The sequence below is a fragment of the Mirounga leonina genome, unplaced genomic scaffold (genome assembly GCF_011800145.1).
Source record: "Mirounga leonina isolate KUSES-001 unplaced genomic scaffold, KU_Mleo_1.0 Mir_170, whole genome shotgun sequence".
NCBI classification, from domain to species: domain Eukaryota; kingdom Metazoa; phylum Chordata; class Mammalia; order Carnivora; family Phocidae; genus Mirounga; species Mirounga leonina.
In genome coordinates this window covers 19,088,513-19,111,569 of record NW_023270433.1, presented here as the reverse complement: position 1 = coordinate 19,111,569, position 23,057 = coordinate 19,088,513, and the positions used below count along the sequence as shown (strand labels likewise).

The window sequence follows — 23,057 nt, the reverse complement described above, 5'->3', positions numbered from 1 at the left end:
CTGCATACGGTGACTCATCACAGAGTCCGATTCTGGGATCCCCCTGAGGCAGGCCACCTCCCTGTGTCTGAAAACCTCCCTGCACATTGTGCATTCGGTCCCACGACACACCTGTGTGTTTTAATTTAAAAGTATTTTCTGTGAACGACCTTCAAGTAAGGCGCTCCAAGATGTGGGTGTGGCTCGGGTGCCCCCACATACCTGCTGTGTGTCCCACACGGAGCCGTGGGGGGCGGGGGAGAGGCCGGTGGTGTGTGTTGCTCTGTTCTAACCCCCCTCCTCAGGTGGAGCAATCAAAACCCAGCCACAAAGGCAGGCCACACAGCACGCTGGACCCTAACCTTGTTCAGGTTTCTTTATTGAAAAATTAAAGACATAAGCTCTGTATATAAATACACTGACATCACTCGTCCCCTGCAAGGCCTCTGGGTTAGGCTGGGCACGGGGTGGGAAGCTGGGGTCTTGGGGTCCCCAGGGGTGAGGAGAGGGAAATAAATAATAAATACTATGGGGGGATGAGGAGCCAGGAAGAATGGGGGTGTGAATAGGGGGGGTGCTTGATGCTTATTTGTGGCACTATAGGTCCTTCGAAATGCCCCCTGGGTTGGGGGCCGTGTCCACGAATTCTCGCGTGGCCTCACTCCACATAAAGGCTCAGACATCTGGAGGATGGGCCAGGTCCTAGCTGGCGGGGTAACGGGGACCAGTGCCCCTCCCCAACCCAGGGGAACAGGCCCTAGCAGGCCTCAGGTGGACTTTCTCTCCTTCCTGACACCCGCTGCTTATACTGAGCGCCTACCGTGTACCCCACGCATGGCACCAGATCCCGACCTGACCTTCTGTTTGCCTCCCCCGGCTTTCTTCTCCTGGTTCCGGGCCAGTGGGCCGGGAAAGAGTGGGGGGACGTCTTCTTGCTCCCTGGCTATGCAGCTCGGGCCCTCAAGGAGCTTAACAGTGCCAGGAGGGAGGAGGGGCCGGGGCCGGGGACTGGGCAACAGTGGGAGGCCTCCGGGCCTCCGCCTCTAGAGCATCACATTGAACTCGGTGACCAGAAAGTCGACGTAGTCTCGCTCCTTGGTCTTGAAGGCCTCCGCGATGACGCGCGCCGCCTCCCGATGCTCCTTGCCCCGAAGTGTCCGCCCGTTCACTTCCAGGATCACGTGGCCCACCTTGAGCTGCCCACAGTTGTGGGCTGAACCACCTCGCTGCAGGGGCGAGACACAGGGCAGGGGCACTCGGGGCAGCTGAGGGCGAGGCTGGCCTGCCTTAAACACCCGCCAGGTCAGGCCCAACACCGCCAAGCAGGCTACAATCTGGGTGTCCGCTGCCCTGACGAGGAAAACAGGCTCAGGGAGGGCAAAGGGCCTGGGTCTGCCTTTGGCGGCCGGGTCATCCCCGGGGGGTGGGGGTGGGCGTCTGTGGCAGAACCCTGGGGATGCTGAGAGAGGGGCCCTCAGGGGTAGGGAGAGATGGTCGAGTGGGGCCCACGGAGGTACCTGAATCGTGACGATCCGAGGCAGGGGCTGGCGGGTGTTGGCACCACCCTCGATGGCAATGCCCAGGGTGGCCGCGCTTTTCTTCACGCGGACCAGGGTGGACGTGGGCTCCAGGAGTCCAGGCTGTGCGTGTGAGCAAGGAGACCAGTGCTGAGGCCTTCTCAGTGGACAGGCCTGGCTGGGGGCGGGGGGAGGGGGCTGGGCTGGCCATGACATGCCACTGGGTCAAAAGGGCTCAGACTCCAGCCCCGGGCTGGGAGCGCCAGAATGCGAGCACTAAGCTAAGAACTGGTGTTCCCAGCTCTCTGATTGCTACAATAACCCCCGAGGCTCGGGAGGTTAAGGGGAAGGCCCAAGGCTGCCTGGTGGTGGTACTAGGACTCGGACCCAGGCCTGACTGCCTTAGCCAGCACGCCAACTCAGACCCGAGCTGGAAGACCCTCAAGGCCAAATTTTAGTGCTTGGCTTGTCAATGTCAGTGGCCAAAGTGGGACCTAAACTGGGCCTCCAGACTCCTGATCCAGTGTTTGCTCTGGGGACCCACATCCTTCTGGTGATGGGGGCTCACTTCCTCCCCATGGTGGTCACTTGTCAAGCTGAATCCTGCTCGGGGACCTGCTGTTCCCCACCTGGGGCTGCCCTCCCCTCAGTCCTCTGCATCCCCTCCTCCTCACTCACCGGTTTGGCAGCCCCCTCTGTGGTCCTCTCGTCCCGAGGTGGCTCCTTGCTACTCCTACTCTTGGTGGGTGCCGTCTGTCTGCCTCGGCCCGGGGCGCTGGCTTCTGCCTCACCGGCGTCCACACCGCTGTCCTCGCTCAGGGTCTGCCCGCTGTCCGAGAGCTGGGAGAGTGTGGAGCCTGCTGGGAGGGGGAACGGGAGGAGAGTGGCAGTTTATACCGCTGGGGTCAGGGAGGGTTTCCTGGAGGAGGTGATGGGGCTGCAGGCTGGAAGGCTGTGGGGATTCCCCAGGCATGGACTAGGGAGGAATGAAGGGATCACAGGGCCGGAGGGAGGCGAGACTCCCCACCACCTTTCCACCACTGAGATCTGCCCTTCCACTCGGGGCTGGTCCCGAGGCTGCCAAGACTTCTGCTCTGACCACCCAGTTCTCAGCCCATGGCATAGTGATGAAAACAGAGGTCAGGAGGCAAACCCAGCCTACAGATGTGGGTTATTATTATTTTTTTTAACTTGCACAATGCTGTCAAATTTTAATAATGAACCAACACATTCAAATTAGGGTATTTCACAGAAAAAAAAATTTCTAGCTTCTCAATAAAACAAGGGAAGGTTTGTCATGCCTAGTCTGTACCCTCCACAACCCCACTGGCCTGAGCTGAGTGGTGGGCACATACCCTCATTCACCAGTCAAACCCCAGCTGCTTTGCTGTGTGTGTGACGGCTGGGCCCCTGAATCTGAGACAGTCTAGAGACCAGCAGGTCAGGTCTGAATCCTCTGTGCCCAGCTCGAGCAACGCCAGGTGAGTTACATAGCTTCTCTGAGCCTCCCTGGTTTTGTTCCAACATAGGAGCAATGATGCCCATCTAGAAGCATTATCATAAGGACTTAATTAGATACGATGTATAGAGTGAAGCCTGCAAGAGAACAGACTTGCGCAAGACTGCCCCACAGTTAACTTTCTGTGACTCAGCTTTTTCATCTGTAAAATGGGGACAACAGTACCAGCCTCACAGGGCTGCTGAGAGGGTTAGGCGAGTTGCTAACAGAGGCAGGGCCCCCAGAACCGTATCTGGTGCCCAGGAAACCCTGCACAACAGGCGGATTTTATTATCGTGTGTTGGGCTCAGGGCCAGGTGATACCTCCGGTTTGTCTCATCACATCCTGCCTGCTGTCCCCTCAGCTGCCTTCCCTCACCGAGCTCCTGAGCCCAGGGACCCTGCACTCTGCATCCTAGTGTGCCCACTGTTTGGCATACAGCAGGCACTCAGTTCACAGCCCCTGGCCACGGCTGGACCTATACATCCCATTAGCCACAAGATGGCAGCAGAATCCAGCAAAACGCACACAACTTGCTAAGGGGAGGGAGGCGATCTAGAGCCAGATCTAGGGCCTGCCAAGGTTTCCGGCTTTCTGTGAGGGAAAAACCGGCCTTATACTGCTGTCCACCTCCTCAGCTGGACACCCTCTGGAAACTCTGGGGCCGCAGCCTCGTCCCAGGTGTCTGCAAGGCCGAGCCTGCACTCTGACCCTGCAGCCCCCCGGATCTGGAGACCTCTGGGGGTCCAGGGACAGTACTTTCCATACCTGCTTTTCTCCCAGCCCTCGCCTTATGCCAGGTCCTGGGAACAGAGATCACAGAGGCCACCCCTGTCCTCAAGGAGCCCAGTCTCACTGGGGAGATGGAGACTGCAGGGTGGCCAGGACTGGGGGCGCTGGAAGAGGAGCCCAACCCTCCCAGACACCCGGCGGGGCTGTCACCGAATCTCCATCCCATGGCTTGTCCGTGGTCACACAATTCTTAAGTGGCAGAGCTAGGGCTCACACCCACATCCACACGGGCTCAGGACCCTGTTCCCGGGGCACTCTGACCCTGCGCACACTTCCACTCTATGCGGATGGGCAGATCGGCCTGGATGGCCCCGGGACGGCTCAGGGGGCGCCCCGAGCCCAGCCCCCGCGGGGGCGGCCAGTACTCACTGCGCGCCTGGGGCAGCGCCCTCACTTCGTTCACGTCCGGCTCGCTGTCGGGCTGGTGCACCTCCACCATGACAAAGTGCTGGTTTGTGCCCGCCGCGTCGGGCTGGCCGGAGGGGGAGGGTGGCGGGAGGCAGCCACCCTCTGCAGGGGGGCTCTTCAGGTGCGGGGGCGACTGGACTCGCGGGAAGGGGCCGATGCGGTGCTGGCTGACCAGGGCCAGGTGGGCGTCCAGCGGTCTCTTAGAGCCGGGCTTGGCAGGGGGCACAGAGGCATAGATGGGGGAGGAGGGCGAGTCTTGTGCTGAGGCGGCCCCCGGGGCAGGCGCGGTGCCCGCCGCTGGGCTGCGGTTCCTGGGGGCCGAGAAGACGATGCCCGAGTGGGAAGACGCGGAGGACGGTGGCTGGAGGTCCTCTTTCCCCGGCTTCCTCGGCTGGGCGGGCGGCCTGTTGTGGCCTTGGGACAGAGGCGGTGGGGGAGGCGGCGGCTTGGAGCTCGGCAGCGCCTCGGAGGCTTTCACATCGTCCTGCCAAAAGACCCAACAGGAGTGGAAGGAGTCAGAGCCCATTGCAGCTGGTGGAGGGGAGCCCCGAGTGGCCCAGGCCGCGGCTGGAATGCTGTCCCGCTCTATCAGCTCTTGGCCACGCTACTCTGAATAATGCAACACCCCAATGGAAAACTGCTCCCCCCATCTCGGCAGCTGATAAGCGTCGGCATCTTGGCGTGCATCTCCCTGGATGGCAACGTTACCTGTGGGAACTGAAGCTCTTGGCATCAGCCAGGCCTTGTCACAGGGAACAAGACTTAATTAGAGGTAGATGCGGAGAATGGGAAAAAACAAAACAAAACAAAACAGAAAAAGCATTTCTTTGGCTTTTCTTTTGGGAAGATTATCGTGGCTCCTAGAGACAGGAGATGCACGGGGCTGGAGGGAGAGAGAATGGACGGAAGGGGACAGTCACATGGGCTCGGGGGGCTGTGTGGCCCTGGGCAAGGCACAGAGCCTCTCGGAGCGCCTCTCTGGGCAGTGGGGAACCTGCACCTGCGCAGCGGGAGTGTGGGGACGTGAGAAGCCCCGTGCGCCACGGGTTTGCAGGTGCCTGCCGTCCAGCAGGTGCACGGTGAGCAGCAGTGGCGGAGACGGGCATTGCCATTTTCCCTCTGCCTAGGCCAACATCCAGCACTTGAAAGCTCTGACATCAGAGCAGGCACTGTCCCAAACGCTTTACTTAAATGGACTCATTTACCCCTGGCCACAAACTGTGGGGCGGGTACACAATTATTATCCCCATGTTACAGAGGGGAAAACTAAGGCACCGAGAGGTTAAGAAACTTGCCCGAAGTCACAGAGTCAGTGGCAGAGGTGGGATATGAACCCAGGCAGCTGGTTCCAGAGTCCAGGCCATTCAGAAGTTATTTGGGTCAGAATCAGAGTGATGCTGCCCAGGCTGTGGATGTGCACACAGGGGTCCAAGGTCACATTTAACTTCCCTTTCCGGTGTGGTGTGGTCACATGGCCTCTTCAGGGAGTTCACACACTCCGTGTGTCAGTTATGATAACATTCAGATAACACATCAAAAGTAACACCTACTTGGCAAACAAACAGCCTGACTCCCTGCCTGAAATCCCCAGAAAGGGATGAGAGTAGTCCTGGCTCCCGCCGCCGGAGAGGGCTGAGCGACGCCCTTGTGCACAGGCCTGGGGCCGGGTCTGAGAGCCTCTGTCCCCTCCCCATGGCTCTCACTGAGGAGCCAGCCCCCCAGGGCCTCAGGCAGACCAGGGAGGGCAAAACTCAGGGAAAGAGCCAGAGAGGGCCTTACCAGGGAAACATCTGGGAGGGTGTTCATATTGCCCTGGACAACCTCACCAGTTTCCTCCAGGTCCAGAGTGTTCTAGAAATGAAGAAAGCAATCTGAGCAAATATAAACTGAGAGGGAGAAAGCAGTTTTGCCCTCCGAGATACCACAACCCATGATGGGCCCCGTGACACCTTCTTGTGGTTCTGCTTGTCCTGACATGCCCCGCTCTTGGGAAATTTACACATTAAAATTAATGTCAATTTTCCTGCCGGTCATTTTGAAATCAATTTTTCTTTGAGGCTTTCCAGGCCTCCCCTGAACTATCTGTGGGGTGGCTCTGGCCTGGGCTGGGAACTCCCGGAGCTGGGCCCCAGGTGCCACACTCCACACGCTCAGAGCCTTCCAAAATCCAAAGGTGCTCGCAGACAGAAGCCCAGGAAGGTGTGACAATGGCAGGATGCAAGTGAGAGGTAGAGTCTCTCTCTTTTTTAATTTTAATGGTTTTAATTGTGAGGCAGGTAGTTAAGGTTTAAACATACCTTATTTTGCAAAAATGCCCATTTCTTGCTTCCTTCTCTAACTCACCGGAAGAAGCCTCACGCTCCCTCAAGTGACACTGAGCTGCCGTTAGGTCATGTGCAGGCCGTCCCTGGGAGGCTGAGCAGCACCCCTCTCTAAAGTAGCTCTCTTGAGGGCTCAGGGGAGCCATTTCTCCACCCCACAGAGCCCAGGATGGCAACGAGCCTCCGCCACCAACACCTGGTTCACGTCTCAAGTGCAGCCATCAACGCTGGACTGATGAGGGCCTGGGGCCACAGAGGAGGGGAGACACCACCCCTGCCTTCAGGAGCCTCGAGGAAGTGGGTTCAACACAAGCAAGCAAGGAGGAGACTGTGCACAGAGTGAGGAGTTACAGGCATATAAACAGCTGGGGAGGGGTTATCAAGGAAGGCTTCCTGGAGTAGGGAGCATGGCTTAAAGTTGATTCTTGTGGGTGAGTTGGGCAGGGGAGGCAATGATGGTGTTTCAGAGGGTAGGGCATGCATAAAGCAGGAAGGAGGTATGAGAATCTTCGAGCTGTTCCACATGACTCAAGCATGGAGCTGCTGGGACTTGAGGCTGAGGGCAGTGGGTTGCCATGGCGACATGGTCAATTTGTCTTCTGTGAAGATTCCCTTTACTCACTCCCTCTCCAGCCACACGGGAACAATGCAGGCACGTCAGGGCCTTCACACTGCCTGTCCCCTCTGCCTGGAACATGCTCCCACTCAGCTATCCACAAGGCACACTCCGTTCTTACCTCCTTCAAGACCTTCCCCAAATATCTCCTCCTCCAAGAAGTCTACCCTGACGACCCCACCTAAAATCACAACCCCTACGCCCCGCCCTGGTTTATTTTTCTCCTTTACACGTCCTTCACCCAACAGCCAGGATGCAATCCTTGAAACATCAGTCAGATAATATCTCGCCCCAGCTCCTAACCCTCCAGGGTCTTTCCATTTTCCCTGGAGAAAATTCCAAAGCCTGCACTCATTGTGCCTCGTGACGGGGCCTTTTCTTGCTACTCCTCCAACAGGATGGGATGGTTCCTACCCCAGGGCCTTGGCACTCACTGCTCTCCCTGCCCCCACAGACTCATTCCCTCACTTCATTTAGCTCTGACCTCAGTGAGGCCTTCCTGGACCAGCCCTGTCTAAAACAGCACCCCTCCACACCCCCACACCCCCGTCTAACCCCTGACCCTGCTTCACTTCTCTGTATAAGATTTACCACCACCTGAGGTTATATTATTGATTTGCTTCTTGTTTGTCTCTCCTATTAGGGTAAAAACTCTTCAAAGGCAGGACTTGTGACTACCTGGTCCCTACTCTATCCTCAGTGTTTAGCACTGTGGCTGCTTGATAAATATTTACTAAGTAAATGAATCGTGAATGAATTGATGGGTGAATGAATCCATCAATCACTCAGGCTGGCATGAAGGGGGCCCCAGCAGGCAGAGAATTAGGCAAGGCAGCTACTGCAGACCATCGTGGAGAGCAGTCATGGTGGCTCGGATTAGGGTGAAGGCAGTGGGTAGCGAGGGAGGGGTCCCCTGACACCATACTCCCTGGGACACAGGCTGCCAGGTCACTCCACACTGATCCCCATCTCGAATGATGCTCCTGGAGCCTTGAACATCCTGGGCAGGCAAAGGACACGTAATCACGAAGACCAGTCATGGGAACCCTCCAACCCTCCCGGCTTAGAGCCTTTTGTACCCAGGCCTCTTCATCTGGTCCTGTGATGTCAGGCTGGGACACCTGCCTCATTTTACCAACAAAGCTGAGGCTTCCATGCAAACTTCAGCGTCCCGACTATCTCCAACCCTGTCCCCTGTATACTGGCTCACGGGAAGGTGCTGCCGGCAGCCTCAGGGATGCAAAGACAGGAGGGGATCCTCGGGAGGGGCAGTGATAGGGCTGCCCTCCCATGCACTGCGTAAGCGGCACCACTCCTGGCTTCTCTGAGATCACCCCCAGCTCTGCCCCTCACAGCCAGGGGACGGAGGGCAAATCCCTGGTCCGCTCCATGCTGGTTTCCTCATCTGCAGAATGGGCTCACGGCAGTCCCTCTCGCGTGGGCCTGACGTATTAACACCTAAGGAGCGCTCAGGCAGGAGGGGCCTCTGCCACACTCAGATGCAGCCACTGCCGCCTGTCCCTGGGCTCAACCTGCAGGCACCCGGGGGGGCTCAGGGGACAGTCCACGGTGGGCCCAAAGACACAGCATTCTGTCCTGTTCTGGTACATTCAGAGCTTTGGGCACTTATTTAGTCAACAAGCATTTACCAGGCAGCCCTGGCTCACGGGGGTAAATGATGGGCAGGTCACTGCATCCCCAACAGCCTGCAGAGGGCCATGCACACAGCAGGTGCCCACACACTGTTGTTCAGGATCACTGATGTGGCCGACAGTGGCAACTGGGCCCCTGGGAGAGAGAGAGGAAGGATCCAGAGCCCTGACAGCACAAGCATGTCTTTGCCACAGACCACAGAGCAGGTGTGACTTTCGCTTAGAGGTACGGCAGAGAACTAACCACCAACTGGGGAGCACCAGGCCTCGGCCGGGCGTTTTACTTACAGGATCTCATTTGATTCTCCTTGTGAGGCAGGCCCTGGCATCCTCCCCGGTTCACAGCTTCTACATTTAAGCTCAGAGAGGGAAGTGACCTGTCCAAGACCACACAGACGTTCTACAGTGGATCAGGTTTCTAACCCGGGTGGGGGTAGCCCCAAAGCCCGTGCAGCACTACCCTGACCCCAGAATGAGATAGGGCCCCGATATCGTAGGAGCCAGAAGGCCCTGGGAGTCAGCTCCTTGCTGACCCGAAACAATATAGCCATCACTGGCCCCTGGCCTCAGCCTGTCCTTGCTATTAATAGCATCCTGGAGCCGACTCAGAAGGCAGGGATGGAAAGTCTGGAGGGTGAGGATGGAGGGGCGGGGAGGAGCGGGGAGAAATCTCCAGCCCTGGGAGGAAGGCCTGAAGTGGAGCAAATAGCAGACGGGTCAGAGCCAGGCCCTGCCAGACCCCATCTGCCAGATCCAGACGCTCAGGAGCCCCGAGTCCCCGAGCCATGTTCCTTGTGCATCTGAAATAGCTACAGACAGCAGGCTAAGAACCCTGGGGATGCGTCAGCAGAAACGCTCGAGGAACAGGCTTCGAGAGGAGGATCAAGGTCAGAGCTCACGCAGGAGCCAGCCTGTGCATCCTGGCCTCCTCATCGTGCCCCCCCACAAAAGCCAGCTGGTTGGGGCCCCCCTCTTCCTTCACCCACTGAGGCCAGAGACCGGCTGAGGGTTTAGACTCAGTGGCTCAATGAGTCCTGCTAGAGGGAGCCCTTCATCCGTTCTACAGCTGAGGTCACTGAGGCTCAGAGAGGGAAGGCCACCTGCCCAAGGTCACACAGCAAGGATGAGGCGGGAAGCAGAGCCATATTCAAGGTCTGACTCTGCTATTCAGACTGCTTGCTGCAAGAGCCAGGACGCCCTCAGGACCAGCTGCTCCCTCCATCTCCTTCCTCCGCAAATCAGTGATGGTTCAGAAAATCCCTTCCTCTCAGAGAAAAAAACTTCTTTTTGTCTGAGCTGGCCCAGTCTGGACCCGGATATCCCAGGAGTCTGGTCTGAGGGAACTATGGGGCCAAAATAAAATGAAATGATGGAGGGCAGCCACCCATGCTGACCTCTGCCAGGGGGACTCGTGATTCTGGAAGTGGTGATGCTTCCAGGTGATTGCTGGCCCAGGTGTCACCTCAGCAAAACGAGGCCCTCCTCTTCCTTCCCCCCTGCTCCAGCCCAGTTCCCTGGTATCTCCTCCTTCATCCCCTCATTACACAGGGAAGGCTCTTATATAAAGGTGCTATTTTCAGCTCTTTGTTCTTCTGGCTTCTTTACTCTGATGTCAGGACAACAGGCTCCCCCCCAACTCTGCTCCTAAATGCACCAGAGGCCTGAGGCTAATGGGCCTCCCCTCTCTGTAGATGGGAAATGGAGACCCTGTCACAGAAGTTCTTGGAAGGTCATCATGGGGTTGAGATTTCTGCCCGAGGCCAGGTGGATGGACAGAGGAGGGGAAAGCAGAGAGGGGTGTGGGAGTAAGAGAGAAGGAAGACAGGAGGGGGAGGTAGAGAGGGAGAAAGAGGAAAGAGCTGGAGCTGGGGGACAAGACCATCACCCCAGGAAGGTCCGGGTGGGGGAGGGGACCAGCTAGGTAGAGCCAGAGTCCTGGCATTCCTGGGGGGGGGGGTGGCAGTGGGGCTGCTTGGAGTGAAGGGGACAGGACTGGGATCCAAAAGGATCATGGAGCCAGATCCTGGGCTGATGGCCATGCTGGTGAAGACTGGACGGTCTTGCTCCCGAGCTCCCCAAGCATGGGGTGGGGCCGGAAGTCTGGAAGCTCACAGGGAAGGGCAGAGGGGTGGACCGGGAGAGACAGGGTCCCCAAACAGAGGGCTGAACCCACACCCACTCGCGTGGCCGAGACCATGGGAACTGCGCCGGCTCCTGGCTGGCTCTGGGCACTTTTACCAGCTGTCCACTCCTGCCATCATGTTTGCTCACCAAAGCACAGAAGTCCCCCGTAGGCCTGTGCGGCGCAGACAGACCGTGCTACCTTCTGCCCCCATGCATCTCCCTCCCAGCGGTCTCAGGAAACGGACTTCATTCAGTGGACAGAGCGCATGACCCAGAATCTCCAGGTCAGGGCTGGAAGGGCCCTCAGGACAGGCGCAGGAGAGCAGGGCTCCAGGAGGGGTGCGGTGACCCAAGAACCCAGCTGAGGGAAAACACTGCCTCTCTCTTTTCGTGAACCTCCAGCCCATACGTGACATTTCCTTCCTTATAAACGGAGGCGACGCCGCCCAGCAGAATCAGCAGCGCCGGAAACACTGTCGCCGGCAGAAGTCCTAGGTCTTTCCCATCACATCCCGGCTGCTGCAGATTCCACCAAACCCCACTTGGGCTCAGCCCGGCTTCACAGTAACAGGCTCGCTGACCCGGTCAGACCTTGCTACTGCGCGGGCTCATCAGGAAGCGCCCGGTTTCCAATCGGTTTGGTATTCCGAAAACGGCGTTCTGCTATATGATTTGGTTTTTTTTTTGGTAACCCTTATGTATTTTCTTTTAAACACTTAAGACTGTTCTTTTGAGAAGGGGTGCCAGGGCTTGCCAGCCTGCCAGAGGGGGTTCATGGCACAGGAAAGGTAAAAACCCCCGTCTTAGGTCAATGCCTGGTCTGACCCGTTTTATACCCCGGGGACTGCAGGCTCCGGAGGAGCAGGGCTGGCCTCTGTGGACTTGGTTCTGTTTGCTGGAAACAGCTTCCAGCACTCCCCCAAGTCCCCACACGGGGAGGCAGATGCACCGCAAAGGGCTGGCAGCGAGGACTGTTGCTTATTTCAGACACCCTGAGGCTCACTGAAGCCTCTGAGGAATTTATGGTTCTGAGGATGCGGGGCGCTCGTGCTGAGGCCTCTTAGGGGGGGAATGGGCTGTTCTACTCAAGCAGAAAAACGAACTCCAGCCGTGCCGTGCCCCGATCTGGGCACCGAGCAGCTTCCTGGGACAGGGGCTGCAGGGCCAGTCTGCCCGACGACAGACCTGCATGCCCGGACCGCAGCAGTGGCCCCGCCGAGTCACCCCATCCACCCGCGCCCCTGAGCTCTCTCCACACACAGGGGAAGCATCTTAAAAGATGCAGACAAGATCATGTCACTTCCTGCCTGAAGACCCTCAGTGGCGTTCCACGGTTTCAGGATTAATGCCCGAGTCCCCGGTGCCTCCTGCTACTAATCCTGTACCCTCTCCCTTTCACCCCTGGCATTCTGGCCCTCCTGACCTCCCACGGTTCCTTCCAGGGTCCACAAACCTTGAGCTCAGGGCCTTTGCAGATGCCGATCTGGCCCCCTCAGCTCCTTGCCTTGTGGATTGCCCGGTTGATGCCAATGACTTTAGATCTCAGCTCAAGCATCTCCTCCCTGACGGCCTGCATTGGTCAGGGCCTGAGTCCTCGACCCACTTCTCAGGGCGTGATTTATGTAGGTGATTTGATCTGAGGCTGCCCTCCCGACAGGACTTGCTAAGCCTCCTGGCAGCAGGTGCGGTCATCTCAGAGCCCGGGATAGGGGGGTGGGGGTGTTTGGGGTGCTCAGTGAGTGCTTGTCACAGGACTGGCTGATGAATGAGCCAATAGTTGGGCTCCTTCCTGCTCCCCCACTGCGGGAGGGCTCGCCCAGCAGAGGACTCTCTAAACCCATCCAGTCACAACACGGGAGGTGGGAAAAGGTCCTCTGATCGTTTGCTCCCTGTTTCTGGGAAGAGCTACCTTCACTAGGGGTCCCTGCAGCCGGAAGGGCCTGAGGCAGGCCTGAGCTTCTCCACCCTCCTTTCGTCCCAGATTTTTCCCTCCTCAGATGAGGAGGAAAGCATAGAGGCCATAGGGGAGCAAAGCGCTGACAGCCATGCTGGGCCAGCACCCACTTCTCACCTTACGGCCTGGGGACAGGGACAGTAAGGCTTTTAGAGGCAGGGCCCCGGGCCCAGCATCCTTTGGTGGGCCCAGGGTGCCCCTTTCCAGACACACGAGAGGCTTGGAGTGCAAACCTCTCTATTCCAGGTGGAAAGGGGCTGAGGTGAAGGTGGGGCCGTCCCAGCAGTCACCCCTGACCTCAACGACACCTGCTTCGTAGGTAGAAGGCTGGCCTTGGCCTCTACAACCCCCTTTCCCCCGCAATCCCCCGCAGTGCCCTATGCCAGCCTTTAGTGTCAGAAGAATAGGCTCCCAAGTACTCCACGCCTGCAAGTCCACTCCCGAGCTCACTGAATTTTCACGACAACCCACAGATGACTGGTCTTATCGGCTAGTGTACAGATGTGGAAACTGAGGTTCCAAAATCTTCAGTCACCTGCCCAAGGTGACAGGGCTAGCACTTGGGGAGAGCCAGCCCCGGTCTGCGGGACTCCCCAGCCTGTGCACTCAAGCCCCTCTGCCCCCGGCTGGCTTGTACCACCTGAAGAACTCAAGAAATGGCAGGCAGGCCGTGCTTCTGCTAAGCTCTCCCAGCTGACATCCATATGGGAAGGAATGACATTGTTGGGAGGCAGGAAAAATTCCCAGGGCTGGCTCTCATTAGACAAATGGAAAAGAAACACAATTTGTCAATGGCGGAAGGCTGCATCTGATCTCCTCTGATCGATTCTGTCTGGTTTAAGGGAAAACGGCTGCAGAATGAGCCACGCTTAACCTGTGATCGCTAACTGCACAGCGTGGCCCGCCGAATTTGGGCTAAATGGAAACTGGCTCCATTTGGGGCCACTGTCTGGGGCATCTGGATCACGTGAGCCAGCTGCCTGCCGCTCTGCCCGTCTGAACGCCAGAGCAAAGGACATTTGCCTACCATGTGGGAGGTAGAGGGTTAGAAGGCTGGGATGTTAGAAGATAATCCTGAGTAGCCAGGGCGGGCGGATTCATTTCAGTTTCTGCTCCACATTTCCTGGGCCCCAAGTCACTTCCAGAGCCTGGGCAGGCACTGGGCATACAGATGGGAGAAAGACGTTGTCCCTGCCTGGTCCCCGGTCCCTCCTGTTTACCAGGGAAGACAAACCCAGGAAGAGGTGAGAGCCAGGTGACAGGCGTTTGAGCAGAGACAGGAAAGCAGGTGAGCTCCATGAGGGACAGGATTTGGGTCACAAGAAAGAAATGCTTTGGATTATTGTCCATCCAGATTTGGGGGTCCAGCATCATTGCAGTGAAAGCTCATGGACCCGTGCTGGGGCCGCAGACCAGTGCCTGGCACTTGGTGGTGAGCAGATGAATACCGAATCCTGACTCCACCACTCACTAGTTGAGTGACCTGGACCAAGTCGCTTCTCTCTCTGACTTTGGTTTTCTCCTCTGTGCAGTGGGGATCGTGGCGGTACCTGCCACTCCTAGCTACTGGGAAGGTCAAAGAAGACACAACTGGAAAGCATTATCACAATGCCACGAAGACCTCTTGACAAATGCCAACAATGATGATTATTAGGAAAGGCCCCAGTTGCTCCTATGGGCCAGGCTCTGGGCCAGACACTAGGGACTGGAGAGTCATTGGTGACTCTAGACACAATCGCTGCTGTGGTCAGGGGAGTAGCTAGCCAGGCTGGTACATGTTATTAGAATATAATGAGACAAGAGTCAGGACAATGGGACACCCAGGGGGCTAGAGGAGCATAGGGAAGTCAGAGAATCAGGGAAGCCTTCTGGGAAGAGGTGGCATGTGAGCGTAGGGCTGATGCACACGTAGGAGACAGCCAGGCCATGTGAAGTGGGAAAGAGAACACTCCAGACAGAGTTTATAGCATGTGAAAAGACAAGAGGTCTCTCAACAGCTCCACAGTGCAGAAATTGTCATCCTCATCTGTCAGATCCTAAAACTGAGCTGAGAGAGGTAAAATCCCTTTCTGAGGTCACACAGCAAGGAAGTGGTAGGGCTGAGGGTTAAGCGGAGAGAATTCTCACCCCAGAGCCTGAGGAAATCTGATGGACTGGCCAACAGGAGGGACAGTGAGCACCAAGAAGCATCCCAGTTCCCACCAGGGCTGGGCGCAGACATAAGGGGGTGGCAGGAAGGCCACGGCCCCCTACCTCCACCCTGGCTAAGGGACTCCCAACGGCCCCGCCCGGCAGGAAGGACGGTACCTCCATCAGGTCTATAAGCCACAGCAGCCGCTCCTGGGGAGGAAGGGTGGGCAAAAGGCAAAAAGAAAAATACATCGAATAAATATTAGGGATGGGGCGGGTGTAGCAGCCACCCCTCTGCCAAACATGCACGCATGCACACACACACAGAAAGGCAAAGTGAGCACGATTCTCCAAGATCCCTTTTCTGTTTCCTCTAGACGCTTGGGGCGAGCATAAAGGAGGGATGAAGTAAAGGTCCTGTTGCCACAACCAGCCGTCCTTCATGATGACTGCCTCCTTGAAGGAAAGCCTGGGACTTGCCAGCAGGCGAGGCTGGGATCGTCACTCCCATTTGGCAGATGGAAAAATGGGAGGCCCGGGGAAGAGAAGTGACTTGTCCAAGGTCACACCTGCTAATGGAAGGCAGAGCCTGAAGGAGGACCTTGTTCAAAAGACTGGATCAGAGAAAACCTGCATTAAAGAGAGGCCCAAGCCTTGTGCCGACAGCGAAGCTCTGAGTCTGAGGGATGGAGCCCCAGGCTGTGCGTGTGAGGGTGCCAGAGGCAGGAAAAGAGTGAAGGAGGGTAGCAAAGCCTCAACCTAGTGCTTTCCAGAAGCCTCCAGGTGTCTGCAAGGCCCCGGCTGCAAATCCTCAAGGTGGTTTTCTCCAGCCAGGTTCGGGGAAGTCAGTGAGAGCAGAGGCTTCACCTGCCCTCGGGGTCTGGACGGTATTTCTGGGATGCTGGCACCAATAGGCAGGTTACTCCTCATTTAATTCTCCCAACAAGCTGGGCATAGCAGCACCGCTGCCCAAGTGCAGGTGGGGAAACTGAGGCACTGGCCAGTGAAGCATAGGGCCGAGACTGGTGGGGGCCAGCACTTCTCAGGTTTGGGGGAGATCCCTGGGCTGGGCAAGGTCACGGCAGGCCAGTGCTGGGCTGGACATAATCATTACCCTGACTGCCATCAGAACCTCGGGCAAAGACTTTGGGCCATTCTACTCACGGGGAAACTGAGGCCCAGAGAAGCCAGGGGTTAAACATAAAGGTCCTGCCTCCCAGGCTAAAACACACCCCATCCCCCCCACCGGCTCTCTCATCCCCCATTCTAAAGGGACCTGCAGTCCCCCAGGTCTCAGAGCAGTGGCTCACGGCTCCTGCAGCCCCACATGGGCATTACCAAGGCCAATCTCAGTGAAGCCGGACCCAGAGAGAACTGGCCCCTTGGGCCAGGTCCCTGCAACCCAAGTCAGCTCACCACCTGCGTGCCACATCAGAGCACATGCACAGAGCCAAACACGCAGGCCCAGGTGGGCAACGCCCTCTTCCCTGCCCCAGAAGGGACCTGCTCGTCCCGAAGTGTCACATTACCTCTACCACAGCCAGAGCCCTAGAGGACTGCCTGGCCGCTGCCCGACCCCCCCGACTCCCGCCCCAAGGCGGGGACAAGGACTCCTGGGGAGGACGGTGACTCAGAATGGTAGGGGTGGAAGGCAGAGGCATAGAAGTGCCCCAGAAACTCAGATCCCCAGAGCTAAGAAGAAACCAAAGCAGACGGCAAAGGAAAGGGCACTGCCCCAGGGCTGTCTCCTGCTGGTCGTGACTATCTGTGCCCACTAACCACCGGCCTGCAACCGTGGACGTCGCCACAGCCCCGGAGCTCTGCTCCTCCAGCAGGACAACTGACTGCATCTGTCCCAAGTCTACTGAGATTCCACGTGTAAGATCGCCCAATTCAGCGTCTGGGAGCAGCAGGGCTTGACAAATGCGGCTCTCCCCCGCCCTTTCCACAGGAGAGTGGAGATGAGTGATCTAAAGACAGGAGAGGAGAGCGTGAGCCACGCCAGCTCTCCTGACCTCCAGCCCCGGCTCTTCCTGCCACACGGACGGGGTAACAGGTTCCCATACCAAGCAGCAAGGCATTTCCTTTGCTCCTTCCTTGCAAAGGTCCCCTGGGGTTAATGTGCCTCTGAGCATCTGAGGGGCAAAACCCAGGATGGACCGCATGGGGAGGCTGGGGAGGCTGGGAGAAAGTCCAGGTGGACTCCAAAGACAAGAGGGTGTGTCTCGGCTAAGAGCCCATCACGGTGACGCCCATGAAGGCAGGGCCATGGCTTCTGGTGGGATCCTGCCACGGAATGTTACTATGTTTTCTATTTGTCTCATTACCTGTATTTTTCACCTTTCTTCCTGAGCCTGCCCACCCCCCCCCCCCCCCCCCCCCCCCCCCCCCCCCCCCGCAGACTGCGAGCCCAAGAGGCAGGGCCACATCCGTCTTGGTCACTAGCTGTCTCCTAGTGCCTTGCTGGGCACGCATCAGGCCTGCAACGCCGATGAGGTTTTTCCAAGGGAAGAACTGGAAGCTCAGAAAGGCGAGGGACAGAGCTGGTAAGGGGTGGGGCTGAGGTTCACGCCTAGATCCGTCTCACTGCAAAGCCACGATCTTGACGCCCCACCCCCTGGCCATCAAGCCAGGGATGGGGCAGGGGCAGCTCACCCTGGCCGAGCTCACGGTGGTGGAGGTGCCATGGCTGCCTGTCGATGAGCCCATGTCGCTGTAGGAGACCATGGAGTAGGTGTCCCCGGCCCTGGGGCCTGGGGGCTGCCGTGCCTTCATGGACTCGATCTCCCGCCTCAGCACCAGGTGGTCGAAGCGGTCCAGGTCTTGGGGGAAGATGGTGCCTCTCACCTCAGACAGGAGCGAGAACTGGGGATGGGGACAAACAGGGCACTCAGGGGGGAGACCCATCCCCTGCTACTCCAAATGACCTGCATGCAAACTTGACCGCTGGCCTCTCCCTCCTTAACCCCCTGTGGCTCCCCACTGTCCTAGGAGGAGTCCAAGCACCATGGCCTGGACGCTGGGCCAGCCTCATCTGACACCAGCTTCCCTCTCACCTCACTGGCATCTTAGCAAGCACGCACAACATGCCAGGAAGCCCGCGGCTGTCCCTCCCACCTGGAATGCCCTTCCCTACTTCTCTCCAAATCGCGTCTCGTCTGTTAAACCTCCCCACACGCAACCACTCCTCTGGGGGTTTAATCACGTCTTTCTTTATGCAGCTTCTGGACCCCAGACCTCCTCTAGAGCAGGGTTCTCAAAGCTGGCAGCACCTGGGGGCTTGGGGCAGGCTCCCATCCACAGATGTGTGTGGAGTTAACCAGCCTGGGGCGGGGCCCGGGCATCGCTTTTGAAGAGCAATCCAGATGATTCTAAATGCATGCTCAGCATCAACAGCTACTTCGTTAGGGCCCGCATCACAGGGGACTTTAACCGACTATTTCCCCAGCAGTCTGTGGGCTGCCTTCCCTGGGACAAGGGGCGCCACCTCGGTCACTAGTCTCTCCCCAGGGCCATTCCACCTGATTTCTTTGCCGGTTCTCAGGAAAGGAGTGGGGGACAGAGGGAGGCAGGGAGGAGGCAGAGCCCTCGGGAGCCGCTGCCTTGCCGGACGAGGGGCTCCGGTCACCTTGCCGTGGGTGTTGAGCAGCTCAAACAGGGCCATGGCCAGGGCCTCCACAGAGATGCTGCCGCCGCGGTATTCCTCCAGGTAGTAGGCCATGGTGGCGCACTCCTGCTCCGTCAGCAGGTGGCGCGCCTTCTCCTCCAGCAGCAGGCGTGTCTGGTTCCCCAGGCTGCTCAGCGTCACCTGGGAGCCCGCGGGCCCCTTGTAGAACCCCAGCTGAAAGACAGGAAGACAGGGGGCCGGGAATTCTGAACAGCTCTGGGGCCACGTGGCCGGGCCACGCCAGTGACCACAGTGCGGGGGCGGGGGGGGGATCCTCTGTGGCCTCGGCCTGCACGGTGCACCTGCAGGAGAGGTTATGGGTCCCTTCTCAGACTGTGCGGCCTCGTGCGGTTGTAAAGGGCTCCATGCCCTACACAGCACCGGTCCATGTCATCTCAGCTCTAATTGTTCAGAGTTGAGCGGTTTTATTACGGTTTCCAATTTATTCTCCGGGTTTCAGGATCTCCCTCGGTAAATCGGGGATAATGGTAACTTTACTTCTGAGATAGGGCGCAGATGTGCCTACAGCCCCTTCCCCTCTCTGCCACTGCCTCTGGCATCATCCGGAGCTGTGGCTAAGATGCCACCGGTGTCCCCTCTTATCCCCTCTGCCTCCCCCATCACCTACGCAGAGCTGCTGAAATGATCTTGTAAAAACAGACATCCCCTCTTCTTGCTCCCCTGATTAAGCCCTTCCATGGTATCCCACTATTTTCAGTTAGAAGCCAAACCTCTTCGGCGGCCGACAAAGCCCCGTGTGATCCAGTGACTGGGCTTGTTGTCACTCTGTTCCCACCTCCTGTTCGCTCACCACACCCCCTCGTGCTCTCCTTGCCACTGTGGGGCTCTGGCACGGGCTGCGCCCTCCGACTAGACCATCCCGTCCTGCCCCTGCACCAGACGCCGATGTGGCTACTTCTATTTAACATTCAGTGCACAGCCCAAGCATCGTGTCACCAACTCAGAGAGCCTTCGCCCTCCCCTCTGCCTCTCACCCCGCCTAAATCAGATGTCCCATCTGTTCCTCTCTCTCATGCTACCCAGCACCTGGCCCGATGGCACTGAACATCTTCTGTGATTAGATATATGGGCAGGTTTTTTTTCTGTGTGTCTCCTTCACTTGGTATAATCTCCATGAGGGCAGGGATCTGATCGGTCTGTTCAGCGCCATCTTCCCTGGGCCCTGGGGTGTCGCCCAGAACCTGGTGGTGCTCACAGACATGTGCGGAAGGGAGGATGGACGGACAGTCAGCAGACTGCCCAAATGAAATGAGAGCATGCATGTGGATGGCTGCACACCCTGCCAGGCCTGGAGCACCCCACCCCCCAAGGGATGCATGAAGAAGCCAAAGATAGCCATGGATGGGGAGCGCCCTACCTTGTTTGTCCCTTCCGTGGGAAGATCCCCAGGAAACCTATGGAGAAAGACAACTGTGTTCAGCTGCCTGACTGAGCAGTTCGGATAGGCACGAGCAAGGAAGAGGCTGATTTGGAGCGGGAGGAGGGAGCCCTGGCCTCCACCCGCTGGGGCTGCTCAAGGGGACGTGACCCCCTGGACAGCCGAGCAGCTCTGGCCTCCCAATCGACCCTGTGGGCAGCGCTTCTCAGCCGAGCAAGGTGGACTCATTTCCAACCCTACAGGACCAGGCAGGTAACACAAGGACAGGAGACAACCCATGGCCTCAGGGTCAGGCCAACCCTAGGGAGGGGGGAAGACAGGGGCAAACTGGAGACCCAGAGAGGCAACTCACAGGTGCAGCTCAGTTCCAGCCTAATCTCATGAAAAAACATGCGCTCAAGCCACCAGAACTCCTTATTTTAAAGAAGCAGCCAGAAATCGAGTTGTTTTTTTTTTTTTCCATGGGAAACCTGATGCTTTTTAAAAAGTTGGTAGCTAACTAATTTATGATACTGCGCTGGCGAAAAGGAAGGGAGGCAGGAGAGGAGGAGGAAAGGAAGGGAGAGAGATGCTGTGAGTGGATCTGGCCTGGGAGGCCACAGCCAGGCTGAGACTCCTGTTGGAAATCCAAAGGCAACACGTGACACTATCAGCAACTATAGTCACTTTATGACTTCCAAGACCCTTTTCCTCAGGTAACTCACAGGGTCCTCATTCCCAGAGGTGGATGGAGGCAGGGGTGATGATCCCCACTTTTCAGACAAAGCAACTAAGGGCCCAAGATTAAGTTAAGTGATTTGCCCGAGATGATGCAGTTTGGCTTTCCACGGGAAACAGGCCAGGAGAGGAGAAGGGATGTGCCCAAGGTCATGCCCGCAACTGCAAAGGACCCTGGGATGGGGAACCCAGACTCTCAGGATTGTTACAGATCAGAGTGAGGAGTGCAATCAGACCCTGCCGAGTTCGTGCTGGTGTCCCCAATCCGGGAACTGGCAATCCACTTGGTCTCGTCCACAGTGGTGCGGGCGTGGGGCAGCCTCCCGACGTCCTTCACCGTCAGGGTGAGGTGCTGCGAAGACTTGAGCAGCTTGACCGCCTCGTCGTGCAGGATGTTGAGAAAGCTCCGCCCATTCACCTCCAGAATCTGGTCCCCAACCTGCCGAGACCACCAAATGACACAGTCACCTGGGCTGCTTGCAGGACACCGACTCATGCCCGGGGCTTCAGAGCCCTGATCCCAGCCTGCTCAGGAGGTCACTGAGGCTCAGAGAGGTTATGTGGATGCCTGAGGGTCACACAGCAAGTCAATGGTAGAGCCAACCTTCCAATCCTAAACCTGAGCTCATGCTCCTGTTACTAAAAAGGGCCACCTCCCCTCAACCTAGCAGTGGTTTAGAGAGGTGTGTCTACAATAAGATTCCCCAAGGGTCCCCTTATCTAGGCTACAACAGCAATCCCAGAGGCCTGGTTAGGGGTGGCAGAGGGGGGGGACGAGGTGAGAGACGTGAAGGCATGCTTCCATTATTTCCCTTTTACCCTTCTACAGGGTTGAAATTTTTACCTCAAGCATGCACGTATTTCCTTAAAATACAAATAACATATTAATTTACTCAAGAAAGAAGCAATAAGTGAGAAAACTAGCCTCCCATTAAAGCAATAACATATCGCCTGGATTCTTGCAACAAGTAGGCAGTTTTGTTATGTAAAAATATTTTTTTTTTTTTTAGTGAAAGGATTAAAAAACAAAAGGAAAAAAGTAGCCTTCCCATAAAAATAAACCTGTGACAGAATCCAAGAGGCGAGAAGGACGATGCCTCAGAGTGGGATGGGGCCTCTGACAGACTCCCATTGCAGTTCCACTCGGAGGGTCCACTGCTTCTCTTCCTTGCTCTTCCTGGAGGGGGCGCTAAGCCCGCGGCGGGGAAGGGGCTGCCCAGGGCTGTTCCCCACCACGGCCTTGCAGGGCACCCTCAAAATGCCAATCGTCCCTGCCTGCTTTTCCTTCTCCCCAGCTTCCCAGCCTGCTGATGGCTCAGGATCAAGCCCCAGGGGGTTTTCCCAGCATTTTTCAAAGCAGAACTTGGAAAAGGTGAGCTACGGAGGAATTTGGAAGAAAGAGAAGATAAAAGAAGATGTGTTGATGAGATGGAGAATCAGAACCCTGGTCCCCACTTTCTCGTCTTTCCTTTAAGGCCTGGCCTGCAGGTGGGGGAGTTTCCAGGACAGAAAGCAGATGCAGACACAGACTTTGCGTCTCCCCTCTGCACCAGTTTGGATGTGCTCTGAGAAGTCCCGCGGCATCTTTGCCTCCATGAGCCCGTACAACATGGACTGCACACCTAGCAGGTGCCTCGCTCTGTGCCAGGATGCCATGCTGGGCGAGACAGCCCCGCTCCGCTCTCATGCCGCCTGTACTCGAGAGTGGGCTCCAGTTTGCGCTGTAATTGGGTTTTCCCACACTGTGTCTCCAGGGCCTGGCACACAGTGGGAATTCAACAAAAATCCCTCACATGAATGAAAAGTCAGACACCTGGTCCTTGCACCAGGACCATCTCCGCTGCAGCCCACTGGGGACCAGAACATGACACCAGCCTGGGGCCCCAAATTTCAAGCCGCCTTTTACCGGACGCTGTGTGCCAAGTACCTTGTTCATTCCTTTACACATATTTTTTCCTTATTTGATATCCTCAACATCCTGCAAAGGAGGTATCCTTGCTCTCCACTCCACCAGAGAGAAAACAGAGGTTCAGAGAGGTTAATAGTTGGCGGTCACAGAGCCAGTGAAGAGGACAGCCAGGAGACAGACCCAGGTCAGCATGGCCCCAAGGCCCTCCTGCTTTCTCCTACTGAGCTGTCTTCAGGAGCTCTGCCTGGGGACACATGGCATTGCTTCAAACCCAGCATGTTCAAAGCCATCATCCTGCCATCACTCCCTAGCCCTGCCCGCAGCACCCACATCTGAAAACTCGCCCCATCATCAACTCCGTCTTTATTCCCCG

The 23,057-nt window shown here is 57.3% G+C and overlaps 1 protein-coding gene across 7 annotated transcripts in view; it reads right to left on the bottom strand.

Moving 5' to 3' along the window:
• Nucleotides 1–415: 415 nt before the first annotated feature.
• The window catches only part of WHRN (whirlin), a 90,083-nt gene continuing 67,441 nt past the window's right edge, over nucleotides 416–23,057 (bottom strand). For 2 of the 7 annotated variants that reach the window (XM_035015983.1, XM_035015990.1), the window contains 9 exons: nucleotides 21,012–21,214; nucleotides 20,038–20,074; nucleotides 18,621–18,833; nucleotides 17,648–17,857; nucleotides 15,170–15,202; nucleotides 5,975–6,046; nucleotides 4,157–4,679; nucleotides 2,175–2,356; nucleotides 416–1,619 (listed from right to left, as the gene is read on the bottom strand). In XM_035015983.1, the coding sequence (XP_034871874.1) occupies nucleotides 1,023–1,619; nucleotides 2,175–2,356; nucleotides 4,157–4,679; nucleotides 5,975–6,046; nucleotides 15,170–15,202; nucleotides 17,648–17,857; nucleotides 18,621–18,833; nucleotides 20,038–20,074; nucleotides 21,012–21,214 (2,070 nt within the window). In that variant the 3' untranslated portion in view covers nucleotides 416–1,022. The remainder of the gene's footprint in view (nucleotides 1,620–2,174; nucleotides 2,357–4,156; nucleotides 4,680–5,974; nucleotides 6,047–15,169; nucleotides 15,203–17,647; nucleotides 17,858–18,620; nucleotides 18,834–20,037; nucleotides 20,075–21,011; nucleotides 21,215–23,057) is intronic. The other 5 variants (XM_035015986.1, XM_035015984.1, XM_035015987.1 and 2 more) reach the window with 5 other exon arrangements.